Source organism: Ceratotherium simum, chromosome 13, assembly GCF_057802395.1.
Source record: "Ceratotherium simum simum isolate JZ-2026a chromosome 13, ASM5780239v1, whole genome shotgun sequence".
NCBI lineage: Eukaryota > Metazoa > Chordata > Mammalia > Perissodactyla > Rhinocerotidae > Ceratotherium > Ceratotherium simum.
The window spans coordinates 10,513,051-10,527,523 of record NC_141912.1 but is presented as its reverse complement, the minus strand read 5'-3'; the positions used below and the strand labels follow the sequence as shown (position 1 = coordinate 10,527,523).

General features: G+C 41.1%; 1 protein-coding gene across 1 annotated transcript; it reads left to right on the top strand.

Moving 5' to 3' along the window:
- The first annotated feature begins 4,473 nt into the window (after positions 1 to 4,473).
- C13H6orf52 (chromosome 13 C6orf52 homolog) lies at positions 4,474 to 11,903 on the top strand. The gene is made up of 4 exons (XM_087437844.1): positions 4,474 to 4,624; positions 4,856 to 5,039; positions 8,571 to 8,616; positions 11,592 to 11,903. Exons 1-4 carry the CDS (start codon positions 4,554 to 4,556, stop codon positions 11,747 to 11,749), a joined length of 459 nt encoding a protein of 152 aa, XP_087293970.1. The 5' UTR covers positions 4,474 to 4,553; the 3' UTR covers positions 11,750 to 11,903.
- The last annotated feature ends 2,570 nt before the right edge of the window (positions 11,904 to 14,473 follow it).

The following is a 14,473-nucleotide window of genomic DNA, read 5'->3' as shown; positions in this document are numbered from 1 at the left end:
AGGCAGCAACAACAGAATTCATAAAGGTTGTGACATATGTGAATGAAGTCCTTTCTGCTTCTGCAAAAGAAAAAAAATATTGACTCTCATTGCGAGACTTTTGCTATCCTGTTGTCCTTGTAACATGGCAACAGGCTGCTCCTGAATCAGAGAAATTAAAATGGGTAAACAATGGCTGTAAATTAAACAAACAGTTAGGGCTATGGGAAACCCAAGATGGCTGCTTGGTTCTTCCTGGCTCCCTGGCAAACCCCATTTTTCAGGTTTTACATTCCTTCACCTTATTATAAGAAAAGCTATTTGTGTGCCCAGAGGCTTCAGAACGCCTCCCTCTGGGTCCTTTGAGCACCTTCAGCTGGACTTCATTCAACTGCCACTTAGTATGGGTTATTAATATGTTCTTGTTATTGTATGTATGTTTTCCAGAAGGGTTGAAACTCTCCTTGCCACAAAGCTGATACCCTCACAGTGGCAAAGAAAACTGTTAGAAAAGGTGTTTCCCACTTGGGGTATACCTTCCACAATCTCCAGTAATCAAGGCACCCACTTCACTGGGAAAATCATATGAGCCTTAACAAAAACCTTGCAAATTTCCTGGAATTATCACTGTTCCTATCACCCTCAATCATCAGACAAAGTTGAGATAACCAATGGAAAAACTAGATTCTAGCAGAATAAGAATTAATTACACAGGACTGAATGAACTGATAAATCTGATTATAATTTTTATGACTTTTTGTCTAAAATATTACTTTTTTAATCCTTTGTTTTCTAGATATAAGGAAATTATTTTTTCTCCTAAGCCACTATGACTACAGCAATTGGTAAATTATATCTTTGTAAGCAGAATTGAAACATTTATCTTTTTCTCCCTATTTGATCCCTCCAGAATTCAGAAATTTAGTGAATATTCTTATTTTTATGGAAATATATTTATTTGCATAAGTTCAATAAGAATCTGTTCTCCTTGTAGCAGAACACAATTGGAAACTGGTTATATTACCAAGACTTTGACTAGAATATCATACTTGAGAGAGACTGTGCATAGACTCAGATATTACCAGATAGATTTAAGGAACCAAGATGGACTTTATGGAGCCAATAAAACCCCTTGAAAATGTCAGCCTGGTACCTTGCTCATGGGGTTCCCAGCAGCCTTACCAGGTGAGTAAGGAACGGCACTTCTTTGCAGTGCAAGAACCTCAGGATATCTTGGGAACCTCAAGAAGAGAGGAATTCACCCAAATCTATAGATATTACAGGCAAGTCTGATGGCAAGTCCTTGGTTTGGTCTTCTGGCCTCGGGAGGCCTTTGAAAGTTCAATCTGGAGATTCCTTATGAAAGGTTTCAGCAAAGTAGATTTAAAAGAGCCTATGTGGTCAACTGCTATTCTTGCTGCACTTATGAAAATAACAGGCCAAGTTTTTTAAAACTAGACTTATTATACAAACAGTTTCATTGTGATTGTCTTTGATAGAAATGGGGGTGATTTTAGAGAGAAAAATTATGTTTCAATAGAAACTATAATATACCTTTGTGGATATTAGATTCTAGTGCTGTTCATTGTCTTTTAAGGTTTTATTTACTACCTGTAAACTGGGTTACATCCTGAATTCTTCTGGTTTCCTCCATACCTGGCTAAGACCTTCCAAATTAACATATCCACCCTTTTCTCCCACCTTTTAACTTGGAATCATTGAGAATGAAAACTGCCCTTTTTCCTGAAGGCTTGCAAACAAAGCTGAACAACTTGATATAGATTTCAGAGAAATCACCACAATGGCTTATGTATGCAGAATCTTGATACCTGTTGCTGTATGGGCCATTCAGGAAGATCATCAGATATTCAGACTGAAAACTAGGAAAATCTGTCAGATTGCCCCTGCTGGCCCTCACTCCATCTGAAAATGCCTCAAGCCAGGCATCTAGAAGTTTCCTTGACTGACTGACTGCCTTCAAAACTCAGAAACTGGGATTATAGTCTGCTCCAATAATTAACCATTGTTTTTCTTTTCTTTCCATAGAAATGCCTCTTATTAAATACCTGATTGCTTGCACCATAGGCCTAATGTCGGGAGCCTTCCTGCATCAATGCCTCCTGAAATTGGACACTATTGTTTAATTGGACTGACCTATTCTCTGAACCGAGAGTCTGGGTCAATGAGATGGAGCAGTCTACCAACCCAACTTCTGGAATGTGAAACTTCTCATGAAGTTTCAAAGGCAGGACTGAAGAGATTCAGAACAGGCCTCCCCAGGATGTGACAGTTTGGCATGTAAAATATTTTGAGCTAATGGCAATCAAGACCCTGCAGGCTCAAGAAACCTTTACCTCTCCTTTAAAAAATTTAAATTGGGACCTTGCCCATAATGAGTTAATACCAGAAATAAATTTTTATGACCTATCCGTATGGCAGGGCAAATCTATAATTACTGAACATCTGTTCTTATCATCCTTTGAATTACCCTTCTCCCCTCTGAAGCCTCAGGCCCTCATCCCATTCCTTAGCTCAAGATGGTATATATGCCTCATTTTACCTTTTTGTCTCTGAACCTCTCATATATATGGAGTCTCTCACCCTCTTATGTATATGGGGTTCTTGTGAATACACAGTTAAATTTTATTTTCTTGATTAATTTTTCTCAATTTAATTCTTAGGCCAGCCAGAAGAACATAGAAGGGCAGAGGAAAATTTCTTCCTTCCCAACACCACCTTATTATCAATGTTCAACTCCCACATTCCTTCCTAAGTACAACTTCATCTCTTACCTATTCATAGCCAAAATTCTGATTTTCTTTTTACAAAAAAAGTTCAGTCCTAAAATAAGAGAAGAAAAAAACCCAATATTAAAGTTTTACAAAAAGAGAATCCTTAACCAATATGTTTTATTTGATGTCTAATCTGCTGTAGTAGTCAAGAATTGTGTATAACTTCTTATAACTTAAAGCAACAGTGGCTTAAACAAGACATTTCTTAAGTAAAAGAATTCCAGAGGTAGGCCAATCTAGTGCTGGTACAGGGAGTCCACAGTCATCGGGGACCCAGGCCTTTCTCTCTTTCAGTTCCTGTGTTTGTGTGCATGACTTCCTCCTTGATATCACCTCTAGGCCAAGAGAAGTGCAGAGTTATTTTGGCTCCAGCCTTGGTCTCTGGAATCACAGCACTAGGCCTGAGGAAAGGATAGAGGACAAAAAGACCTCCTTCCAGCTAAGCAAACTCCCTTTGCCCACACAGCTTTCCTCAATCCTCTTATAATAGTTCTGTTTACATCTTTTAGCCAGACTTTGGCCACCTGGCCACATCTCCCTACAAAGGCGGAGCTAGGAAATATCTCTTAGTGAGGCCTATTGCTGCCCCCAAATAAAATCCGAGTTCTGTTGTTAATCAGAAGAAGAGGAAACTGGATATTGGGTGGCACCTAGCAAGGTGTGCCACAGCTGCTAATCAATAACATCTGCCTTGAAGACGTGGGGATATCCACTAGAGTAGAAGCTCCGCTATATCCCCAACGCCATCATCACCCTGCCTGTGGGTAGTAGGGGCTCAGTAAATAGTGGGTGAATGATTGAATGACTTAAATTCATCCTATTACTTCTCACATTACAGGTAAATACAGAATACATTATGTACTTGAGTCAGGGAATAGTTAATGACTAGTGGAATAGTTACTTGTTAACAAGCTTCAGGGAAATGGCCAAACCTTAGTGCTCCTATTTAGACTCAAAAGTTATCTTCTTAAATGTTGACACTCTGTGTAGTCTTGCTTACTTTTCTCACCCTGTGTGCATGAGAGCTGGCTAGAAAGGCAGAATCCGAGACTCCAGTCCAAGTCTATTGACTCAGAACCTACATTTTAAACCATGTGCCCAGCTGATTCCAGTGTGCACTGGAGTTTGGGAAGCGCTGCTTTATCGTGCTTTTTAAAAAAAATACCGAACCACAGAAATACTTCTTTAAATTTTTGCCTGTACTCGCATTAAGGTGTGTGTGTGTGTGTGTGTGTGTGTGTGTGTGTGTGTGTGTGTGAGTGTGTGAGATAGACCACTTCTTCCCACCAGCTGACTGGGATAGTGATTTCAACCTGCAGGGGATATTAAAAAAAAGTCTACTAGATGCTGGTTCCAGTAGTTATTCTTTGCAGTTAACTGAACCGAGGAGGGCAACATCCAATTGTGGTATTTATCTTAAGATTTTAATTATTAAAAGTGATTCTCTTACATGTTATTGTAGGGGGTAGGGTGGAGACTTCTCTGTCCTTCCACTCCCCTGGGTTCTAGCTGGCTTCCCCAGGCCTGCCAGTGGGGGGAGGGGCTGGCAGCTCGAAACCAACAGAATTGTTTGCAGGCGTTCTCCCAGATGACCACCTTAACCACATTGTCATGAAAGTCAATTAACTGCCTAGCAGGAATTGCCACTAAATGCAATTACTCTCTCGGAGGCAGTCGTGAGAGTTATTTGTCAGGTTGAGAGAGTTTAGCCCACGAGCTGGAATTTTTGACTCAGGAATAAAAACTGGATTCTTGGTCTCCTTTTATCAAGTCTCTGGATAAATGGACAGACAGGAGAGTTTTGCAGGTTTTGGCATAGCTCAACAAAATAATTATTACTGGTACTGGCAAAGGTGAGCCGTTTTTCCTACTCTGAATGAAAATGAAGACCCTTAGTGTTCCGTTTCTTACATATTTTTTGACAATTTACTTTGAAAGATTGCTTTGAAAACAGGTGTTCTTGCACAATTAGAGCAGAAATCATCCTTACTTATAACTTCTGGGAAAGAAGAAAGAGTCCTGGGGTTTTGAATAATTCTGCTTTGTTGGTGATGTCATTCCTGTCGTCTCTCCTCTGCTGTTAGGGTGAAGCCGGAGTTCCCACCCCGCCAGTGTTACCCTTTTGGCACCTGGTATGAGCAGCAGCAGCATAGCTGTTTCTCTCTTTCTGGCTACAGCTGTGGCTGTGCAGTGGATGGAAGTGGACACAGCCTTCTTTCTGTGTGTAAGACCTCTGGACAGCCAGCTGACACTCTGGTCGTGCCTGAGGTATCCCCCGCTGAAATGAATACTGTGTGGTTTGCGTGCCCAACATGGAAACATCATTTTCCTATCTTCACACCTGCAGATCCTCTCATTCAAATTCCCACAGCCATGCCTTTTGCTCCCTATTTTAATACCAGAAAGTAAAAGCGGATGACCTAAAAAAGTTTGACTTGCAAATGATTCAAGTCCTCACTGTCTTCCAAAAACAAAATAATAGGCTGGTGAAGTCTGTGCCTAAATTCTTGCTACTAAATTTTAGATTATCATCATTCAATAGATTTTATTCTTAAAGACTTAAAATAGAACAAGACGTAGTTTTTTTGTTTTGTCTTGCTATAGCAGCGAACATTAACACACTTTAAAAAGATATTTTAATATTTTGATTGTTAAAGCAACCCAGTTCTGAAACCACACAAGATGTATTGGGCTAAGGGAAAGACCCTCTCACCCCCTCCCTCTTCCCCATTCCCTCCCCGCTTACGCAAGCGCTGTTCAAGTGGCTCTATGTCCTCGAGTTTTTTGTTGTCCTCTTGCTAAATCAGAGTGACTGGGCTTTATTTCTGTTTGGGGAGTTGGGGGCACCTTGGACAAAGAGTGACTGTTGTGCACGCTGGTTGTCTCGGTGCTTGCTTCTGCTTACAGGTTGCATCAGGAGAGCTTTAAAAGTTGTTCATTTGGATGTGCTGTGATTTTAGCTCATCGCTTATCCACTGACGTTTTAAATGTTTTCAGTGCTTTAACAAACTTCCTTTTAGCTATCGTCAAGCATTTGTCTGAGTGTCTTTTTGGCTAAGAAAAGTCTTCTGGAAGTGGAAGTTCTGGATTAAAGGATATAATATTTATAATTTTAAACAGCAAATTATTTGCCAAAAAGCCTCCTTGAGTTTACACTTTCTGTTGATGTTGTAGCTTGCTTCTCTAGGTTTTTTGGGTGTGATTAGCCAGTCTGACAGGTGAAAAGGCATTTGTCTATTACTGGAGGACAAATACCTTTTCAAATGTTTATTGGTATCTATTGTGTGACTTCGTTGATGTCCTTTGTCTACCTTTTTCTGTTGGGCTGTGTCCCTTTTTCTTGACTGTGTAAGATATTCACATATTAGGGAAATTAGCACTTTGCAGTCAAAGTGTTACAGATTTTTCTCCCTGGTTTATTTCCTGATGTGCACAGTGACATTCTGTGTGATGGCTTTGGCCTTAACACCAGAGTTAGATTTAATATCTAAACTCTCAGTTTTTAAAACTCAGTCTTTTTTTGCCCAAACTTTCATTTTCAATTTTTCAAAGTCTGTTTTAGGTGTGCCTCTTATATAAAATATCTTGTCAGATTTCTTGGCTCTTCTTTTTCTTTTTAAACCCAATCTGGGTTTTACTCTTTTAGATGTTTGATATTGCATCACTCGAAAAAACGTCTTGCTACATTGCCTGGGGTTTTAGCATATTTTTTTCTTTCACTCCTTCCTTTTTTTGCTCTTTTGGGAGATGATTTGTTTTCTAGTGGTTACCTTTATGCCTTTAAATAGAGAAGTACAGGGGCTGGCCCGGTGGAGTAGTGGTTAAGTGCGCTCGTTCCGCTTCAGCAGCCCAGGGTTCGTGGGTTCGGATCCTGGGCACAGACCTACACACCGCTTATTAAGCCATGCTGTGGCGGCATCCCATATAAAGTAGAGGACGATGGGCACGGATGTTAGCCCAGGGCCGGTCTTCCTCAGCAAAAAGAGGAGGATTGGCAACAGATGTTACCTCAGGGCTGATCTTCCTCACAAAAAATAAACAAACAAATAAATAGAGAAGTACAGGTTTGAGTATATTATCAACTTCAGAAATAAAAGTATCTTTTCTCTCCACTCATGAGAAAACTAATAAATTAACACCCTTTTTTCTCTCCCTGATACCCCTTCCCTTCTTTCTTCTCTCCATTTTTGTTGGCTCATTCTGGGTTTTTTAATCCCACTCTCTAGTCAAATTATTACTGTAACATGCAAGTTTTCATTCGAGAGCTATAAATATTTGCTCTTTGGTGGCTGTGGTGACCACGCTTGTGCCACCTGCCTGCTGTCCTGGTGGGAGTTCCTGGTTATGAAGCTGGGCAACAACATTTGACATAGGAAGGCTCTGCGGTGGGTCTCTTTCGCACACAGATCCTCACTATAGTCTTCCCTAACAGTGTGTCCTCCACGAGACGTCATAGCTTTCCTGCCTGCTTCCCCCACTGTAGTGTGCCCATGTCCATAGCCCTTAACTCCCCAAGTTAAGGGGTTAGCCCCTGAGAGCCCTCTCCATTTTCACATTGTGTCTTGCTTCAATTAGAGAAAGTGAATGTCTTCAAAATCATTCTCAGATCTTTGAGGTCCACCAGCACGACTTTCCCAAACTGCCTCCAGCAGAGGGAAACTGTTTGTAGATGTGCCCTTCTTGAAGACAACTGGCAGCATACACTGCCCAGAATCTCAGACCAGAGAGAAGGCTCTGTCTCCAGATAGCTTCTGCTCCCTGCACCCCAGTAATTGAGGACCCACATTTCCCAGAGCACACAGTGAAATGGAGGACATGTGAGGTTACTTGGACATTGTTATAAGAAAGGCCTTGTTTAAGCACAGGTTCTGGCTGTCTTAGGCATTTCTAAATAGAAAAAATACACCCATGGTGTGATTAAACTTATGGTAACCATATAGTTTATTTTCCAAACCAGGAATACTTCAGAGTAAAAGGGAGGCGTACTTTCAGATATATTGAAAAGAAGAAATAGTGGATCTTTTGCTTTCAATATAATCTCATTCTTACTAGCAAGGGAGGCTTAATTAAGTTCATTGTTGCCAGGACCAAACTCGGCCCTTCCTGGATGGGGTGGGTCCTTGGAACAGCTGTATATCCTTAACAAGGACAGGTTCCCGACAGGTGCCTGTTGAGAGAAGTTGTGAAAACTTATGCTGCCCCAGTAGTCAACAGAGTCTGGATTAAGCAACCAAGATTTATTTTGGGAGTGCTTCTGGAATTTACTTCTTTCATTATGTAAGATGATTGATTGGTTTGCTTTTCTGTAGCCTCTGCATTTCCTTAGGCACCTACTGTACTGGTCTTAGCTGAGCCATCGTGTTGGAGATGTGATTAGCAGGCCAAGAGGGGGATGTGCTCATGGAGACTGCAGATTGTCATCTGGAAGGAAGGGCAGAGCTCCAGATAGAGTTGGCACAGGGACTATGGAGTCTGAATGCCAGGGTCCCTTGTTTCTGGTTCCTAGCCCAGGCCCTAGGATGCCAGTTAGTTCCCAGAAGCTTCCAAGAGGTCAGAGGCCTTTGTCGGACTTGCTCCTCCTTTGTGACTTTTCCTCTGTTGACTCAGTTCCCTCCTTTCATAATTGTAGTATTATATCATTTAAAGATTCTTCTAATCAAAATTAAAACCAAATTTGATCTAAAGGGAATTTAGTGTTTTAGATATCATTTTTAAGAGCTAGATTTTTCTAAAAAAGCATGTTGATAGTAAACCTTTAAGTAAAATTATTGTTTCCTAACATACTGACTGTCATTGTAGGAAACCACAGCTGTGGCTGAAAACCAAGATGACGACCCACTAGAAGGTAACGGAGACCTTGTGTTACAGTGGTTAAAAACAAAACTAACCCTGTTTCTAGGTTCCTCATTCACTCAATTGGCTAGACACTGAGAGATCCTACTGGAAAATTCCAACATGGGATGCCTAAGCCACTCCCCTCAGCAATGTGTCCAGTTTTTGGAAATTGCTTCTATGGGAGCAACTTGAGCTACGCCACCTCTCTGGTCTTTACGAAGGACTGGGAAATGGGGACATTTACAAACAATAAGAAGACAAGAAGTTGTTTTTAAGACCTGTTTCCTCCATAAATTTAGACTTTGGGATTAATTTTGATTCTTAAGGGGAAAAGCATGAGGCGATCGCTGTGGCCTTGGCTTCCTAGCTTACCTCCGAGTTATTGGTTCCTGGGGGACCTAACAGGCCCCCTCTGTGGTGTCAGGTGGTGCTTCCTGTAGTTCTTGATCTATTTTGAAAAGAACAAAGTAGATCTGCTCAGAGAAGAACCCTGTTTCTGAATATGTCTTATTTGAGGAAGGGAAGAAAATGTTTGGCTTCTTTTATTTGTTATGGGAGAGAGAAATAGAAGAGAAATGCAGAGAATACCTTTGCCTGCTTCTTATCACATGTCTGTCCTATCACATGTCCATCTGGTCTCTTTCCCTACCCCCATCCCCACCCATACCAGACAAACCCCCCACTATCTTTGTGATTTTATCAAAGATGAGAGCATCTGTCTTTGTAGGCCCAGTGACTAATACAAAGTCTGCATGCTAATAGGTGCTCCATGTTTAAATGAAATGAAATTGATGTTTAAAAGAAATCTTCTTTAAATGCTATGGGGCAGTTCTGGTTTTTAGTGTTTTGATTGAAATATGAATAAAACGTGGTTGTCCCAGCTCTCAGGGGGATTTCATTCTGGTTAAAATGTGGGTCTATTCTCCCTGCTTTCATCAGTTCTGCAGACAGTCTCTAAAAATGACAGAGGAAGACATATACGAAGAGGGTGCTTTCTGGATCCAGATTGCCAGGGTTCAAATCACACTTAGCTCTGTAATTCCAGACAAATTAGTATCCAGTGAATTGGCATCCCCATCTGTAAAATGGAATGCTAAAAACTACTGCATAGGAAGTGTGAGGACAAGAGCTCTCAAGTGCTCTTAAGTGTTTTAACAGCCTCTGGTGCGTGATAACCACTTACAGGTTAGCTGTTCATATAAAAGATTTAAAAAACTTTTAATACTAAGTGTTCAAAATGCAGTGTATATTTACTTCACATCTCAATTAGGACTAGAACCATTTGAAGGGCTCAATAGCCACATGGGGCTAGTGGCTACTGTATTGGACAGCATAGGTCTAGAGGGCCCATAGGTTTAGGGAAGATGTAATTAGTTTGTCTTTTATAGGCTTCTATGACCTTTATGGCCACCATCACTGGAAGGGCCTAGATCATTAATGTGGGGTTCATAGCTGACCACAGCCCATGTCTGTTTTCTAGGCCACAGGTTATGAGAGAGAGAGTGCTCGTAAGTGTGTGGTCCTGACACCACCAGGAACATGCAGAGTCAGGAGCCTTTCAGCAAACAACTGCCCATAACAGTGAAGGAGAGAACCCTGGGGCATGACTTTAGGAAAGAAAATTTCAGAAAGTTCAGGAAAAACATAGAAACATTTAATTTTCTGATCACAAGCTCTCAAAGGAAAGATAGTTCAAAAGTGGTGGGAAGCTCTAAAGAACAAGATTCAGACAACATAGTCACAAATGACTCCAGTGAAGAAAAATAAGAAGTAACTTATGAAACTTGTATGATGCATAAGGCCTATTCAATGGTCTTGATTCTACAATGATAAATACAGAAGGATATTATATTAGTCAGCTCAGGCTGTTATAACAAAATACCACAGACTGGGTGGCTTGAACAACAGAAATTTATTTCTCAGAGTTCTTGCAGCTGGAAGTCCAAGATCAAGGTACCAGCTGATCTGGTTTCTGGTGAGGGCTCTCTTCCTGGTTTGCAGATGGCCACCTTCTCATTATATCCTCACGTGGTGGAGAGAGAGAGCATGCAAGCCCTAGTGTCCTCTTTTATAAGGCACTAATCGCATCAGACTATGCCCCCACCCTCATGACTTCATCTAACCCTAATTGTCTCCCAAAGGCCCCATCTCCAAATGCCATCACATTGGATGTTGTTAGACTTTCAACATATGAATTTTGCGAGGATGCAAACATTTAGTCCATTTCAGGCATACAAATACAAATGAATAGCATGAGCCCATGTGAGCATTAGGAAGCAAATTATGGTCCTGAATGAGCTAAGGCTTGCAAAAGTTACAAAGGAAAACAGAAATGGCTTCTTCAGTTACATTCAGTAAAAGGAGAGAAAAAGAATGCACTACATTTAAAAAGTCAATGACTTTGGAAACCTGGCAATTTGGGATGAAAATTTAGATCTGATGCTTTTGTGACACCATAACAGCATCTCCTCTTCACCAGGTTTCAGAGAAGGAAGGCCAGGTCCCCCTCTGTTTCTGAATTAGTTGCTATAGACAATTTATTGACTTACGTCAATCTAACTAAGCAGATAAAGCAGCATGTTTTTCAAAGCCCTGTCACAGGGACTTGGTCCTGGCTCACTGTCGGGCACTGTATCCACCCAGGAGCTCGTGCCGGAAATTCAGGACTCATCCTTGACCCTCCCTGTCTCTTTTGCCTCAGATTGAATCCATCTCCAAATACTGTCCATTCATCTCCAAAATATCTCTTGATTCTGTCCATTTTCTCTCAGCATCTAGATGCTCATTGAGTCTGGTAGCACTACTTCTTTTTTAGCTTCAATTTCTATTTTCAAGTCTTATTGAAAGGTAACACATAATTTAAAAATTTTAACATTGTCTGCAATATTTCCTGCTACTGTGTTTTAAAAACTCGAATTTTAAGCCATTTCTAATATGTGCCCTGTAAAACTCTATTTTTTTTATATGCATTATTGGCTTCTGCAGATCCAAATCTTCATTTGAATATTGAGGAATTAAACAAAGAGTTTATGGTGAAAAGTGAAGAACTCTACGACTCTCTCATGAATTGCCACTGGCAGCCTTTAGATACAGTTCACTCTAAAATCCCAGATGAAACCCCAAAGAAGCAAGATGTTCATTAAGCTACCCAACTATCATATTAATTGTATCCTGTTTTGGTTTTGTTTTTGCAAAAAAAAAAATTCTCCCAGGAATATACTGGATTCTGTTTGTAAATACAAATTTCCAGCACTTAAATGTGATAGACGTGATTGAACGTAATGTAAATAAACTTTACCAGCACATCCATTTCTGGAAGTGTGTTATATTAACTAAATGTCCGAAGGGGTCACATAACCATTGTGGCAGAACAAGGTGCACTGTAAGACGTTTGAAAATAGGTTTAATGTGAGATGGGCCTGAGCTGAACTGATTGTGGCCTTAGCTACTCTGATAGGATTTCCTGCTTTCCTCTAAAATTAAACTCGTGTGGAGAGAAATCCTATCCACAGACAATGCAAGTTTCTTGTCTGCATCTTGTATAGAAAGTGTAGATTAGAACTAGATGTTTGATCTCCATTTCCTGACCCTCAGCCAATCTCGTGAGAGTAGACAGTAGAAGACAGCGGAGACTCACTGGTCTCCGAAAGATTCCTAAGCATGGAAAAAGTTTGCTTGATCAAAATAGCCTATGAGCCTTCTAAGATGGAGGAATTGGGTCCCCATAAGAGCCAGTTCCCAAACTTCAGTGCATTTATTGACTGGGCCCTTATAAAATATGTCCTTTTTTTTGTCCTCAAGATAAACACTGTGTCCTGTTTATTGCTTTGCCGTGAATGGATACTTAAATGAGACCCCTGGGCCTGATCTGAGTGTTTTGAGGCCTGAAGATTTGTTGCATAGAGTTGATCGGACTCTCTTCTGCTCTAAGGGTGCTTAAGAGATGCTAATCCTTGTCCCACCTAGGCTCAGACAGCTGAATCCAATATGGAGAGCCAGGTGGACTGCAATCTCTGTAAAGGAGCTTGCTCTGCCTCTACATAGGACAAGATTTCTCAACCCTGGCACTATTGACATTTTGGGCTGGACACCTCTTTGTTGTGGGGACTGTGTGTGCATTGTCCTGACCTCTGCCACTACATGCCAGTAGCGACAACCAAAATGTCTCCAGACATTGCCAAATGCCCCATGGGGGCAAAATTGCCTCCAACTGAGAACCACTGGAATAGGCAATGGTTGTCAAACTTTAGGGTGCATCAGAATTGCCCGGAAGGCTTGTTAAAACACAGATTCAGTAGGTCTGGGACCTGAAGATTTTCAGTTCTGAAGAGTTCCCAGGTGATACTGATGCTGCTGGTGCAGATACCACACTTTGAGAACCACTGGCATCAGGAAATTCCCAGTTGATACCTGACACAGAGCGTGAGGTTCTCGTTTCATGTTCCCCATCCCAACATAAAGTGTGCAAGTCCCTTCTTTCCTACAGAGCCCTGACCTGTTCAAGTATCCACCCTCCTCCTATAGCCCTATGTTTTGGGGACAAGCACCATGTCTGGCTCCAAGGAATGGCTCTTGTGTGATCTGAGCCACACACAGTGGTCCCATTCCTCTTGCTAGTGAGTGTTTAAATAGAGACATATGATAAAATTCTAGCTAATGAGATGAGAAGTTTCTCTCACTTTTAAAAGGAGAAACAAAGACAGCTTCCTTCCCTTTCTCTAGACATTAAATTTAGATGTGATGCCTGGCACTGTTGCAGCCATATTGTGGCCATTAGGGGAACAATCTGAAGGCAGTGCTGATCCACTAGGAGTGACAGGGAAGATGGAAAGAACCTGGATCCATGATAATGGCATTGAGCTGTTGAGTCAGCCAACCCTGGAATCTCTCCATATCTGGACTTGTTATGTAAGATAATATATTTTCTTACTCTTTAATCCATTCTGAATTTTTCTTATTTGTAGTAAAAGCATCATAACAGATACAGCTAGCATGTGCAAAGAGCTTGGGGTCCTTGAATCGAAAGGAGACTAAGTCAGCGTGTCTAAAGCTGTGCTGTCTAATACAGTAGCCGCTAGCCACATGTGGCTATTGACATTTAAATTTTAATTAACAAAAATTAAAAATTCATTTCCTTTATTGTGCTAGTCACATTTCAAGTGTTCAATAGCCATGCATGGCTAGGGGCTACTATATTAGGCAGTGCAGGTTAAAGAACACTTCTATCACCGCACAAATTTTTATTGTATAATGCTAGTCAATAAGGGGAAGAAGGCCTGGGATGAGGTTATCTCAGTGTTTCTCAATCGTTTTGTCATTATAGCCATCTTCGGGAGCCCTTTTAGACATTTTTGTCTAATCATCTCCCCCATGAAATTTTAATTCCATAGATATTTTTTGTACTCTATGTTTGTGCTTTATATGTTGAAGAGAGGAAGTTTTTTTCATTTCCCTCTTCCACTCTCAAGAACTAATTTTCACCTCTTTGGGGGCAATATTGTCCCCTGTTGAGAATGTATGGCTTAGCGTGTTAGTCATGAATAAGTTCAGGCAGGGATTTTAGGTCACCACAAAGAATTTGGATTTTATTAAAACTGTGTTGGGAAGCAACTAAAGGATTTTAAGGAGAGGACAAGATTTCTCAACCCTGGGACTAGTGACATTTTGGGCTGGACACGTCTTTGTTGCGGGGACTGTCTGCGCGTTGGCCTGACCTCTACCAGCATGGTCGGCTTTGTGTCTTTGAAATATCACTCAGGCTGCTTTATGGAGTGTAGCTTGGAGAGAGATGGGAGCAGAGGTGGGGAGGCAGGAAGGAAACTTGCAGCTGCCCTGGAAGAGAGGCTGGAGGGTTATCCTAGGGTAGC

Coding starts and splice junctions, on each gene's coding strand:
- C13H6orf52 (XM_087437844.1), top strand. CDS start 4,554: ATGGACAGACAGGAGAGTTTTGCAGGTTTTGGCATAGCTCAACAAAAT. Junction 5,040..8,570: donor ACACTCTGGTCGTGCCTGAG/GTATCCCCCGCT, acceptor CTGTCATTGTAG/GAAACCACAGCTGTGGCTGA. Junction 8,617..11,591: donor AGATGACGACCCACTAGAAG/GTAACGGAGACC, acceptor TGGCTTCTGCAG/ATCCAAATCTTCATTTGAAT.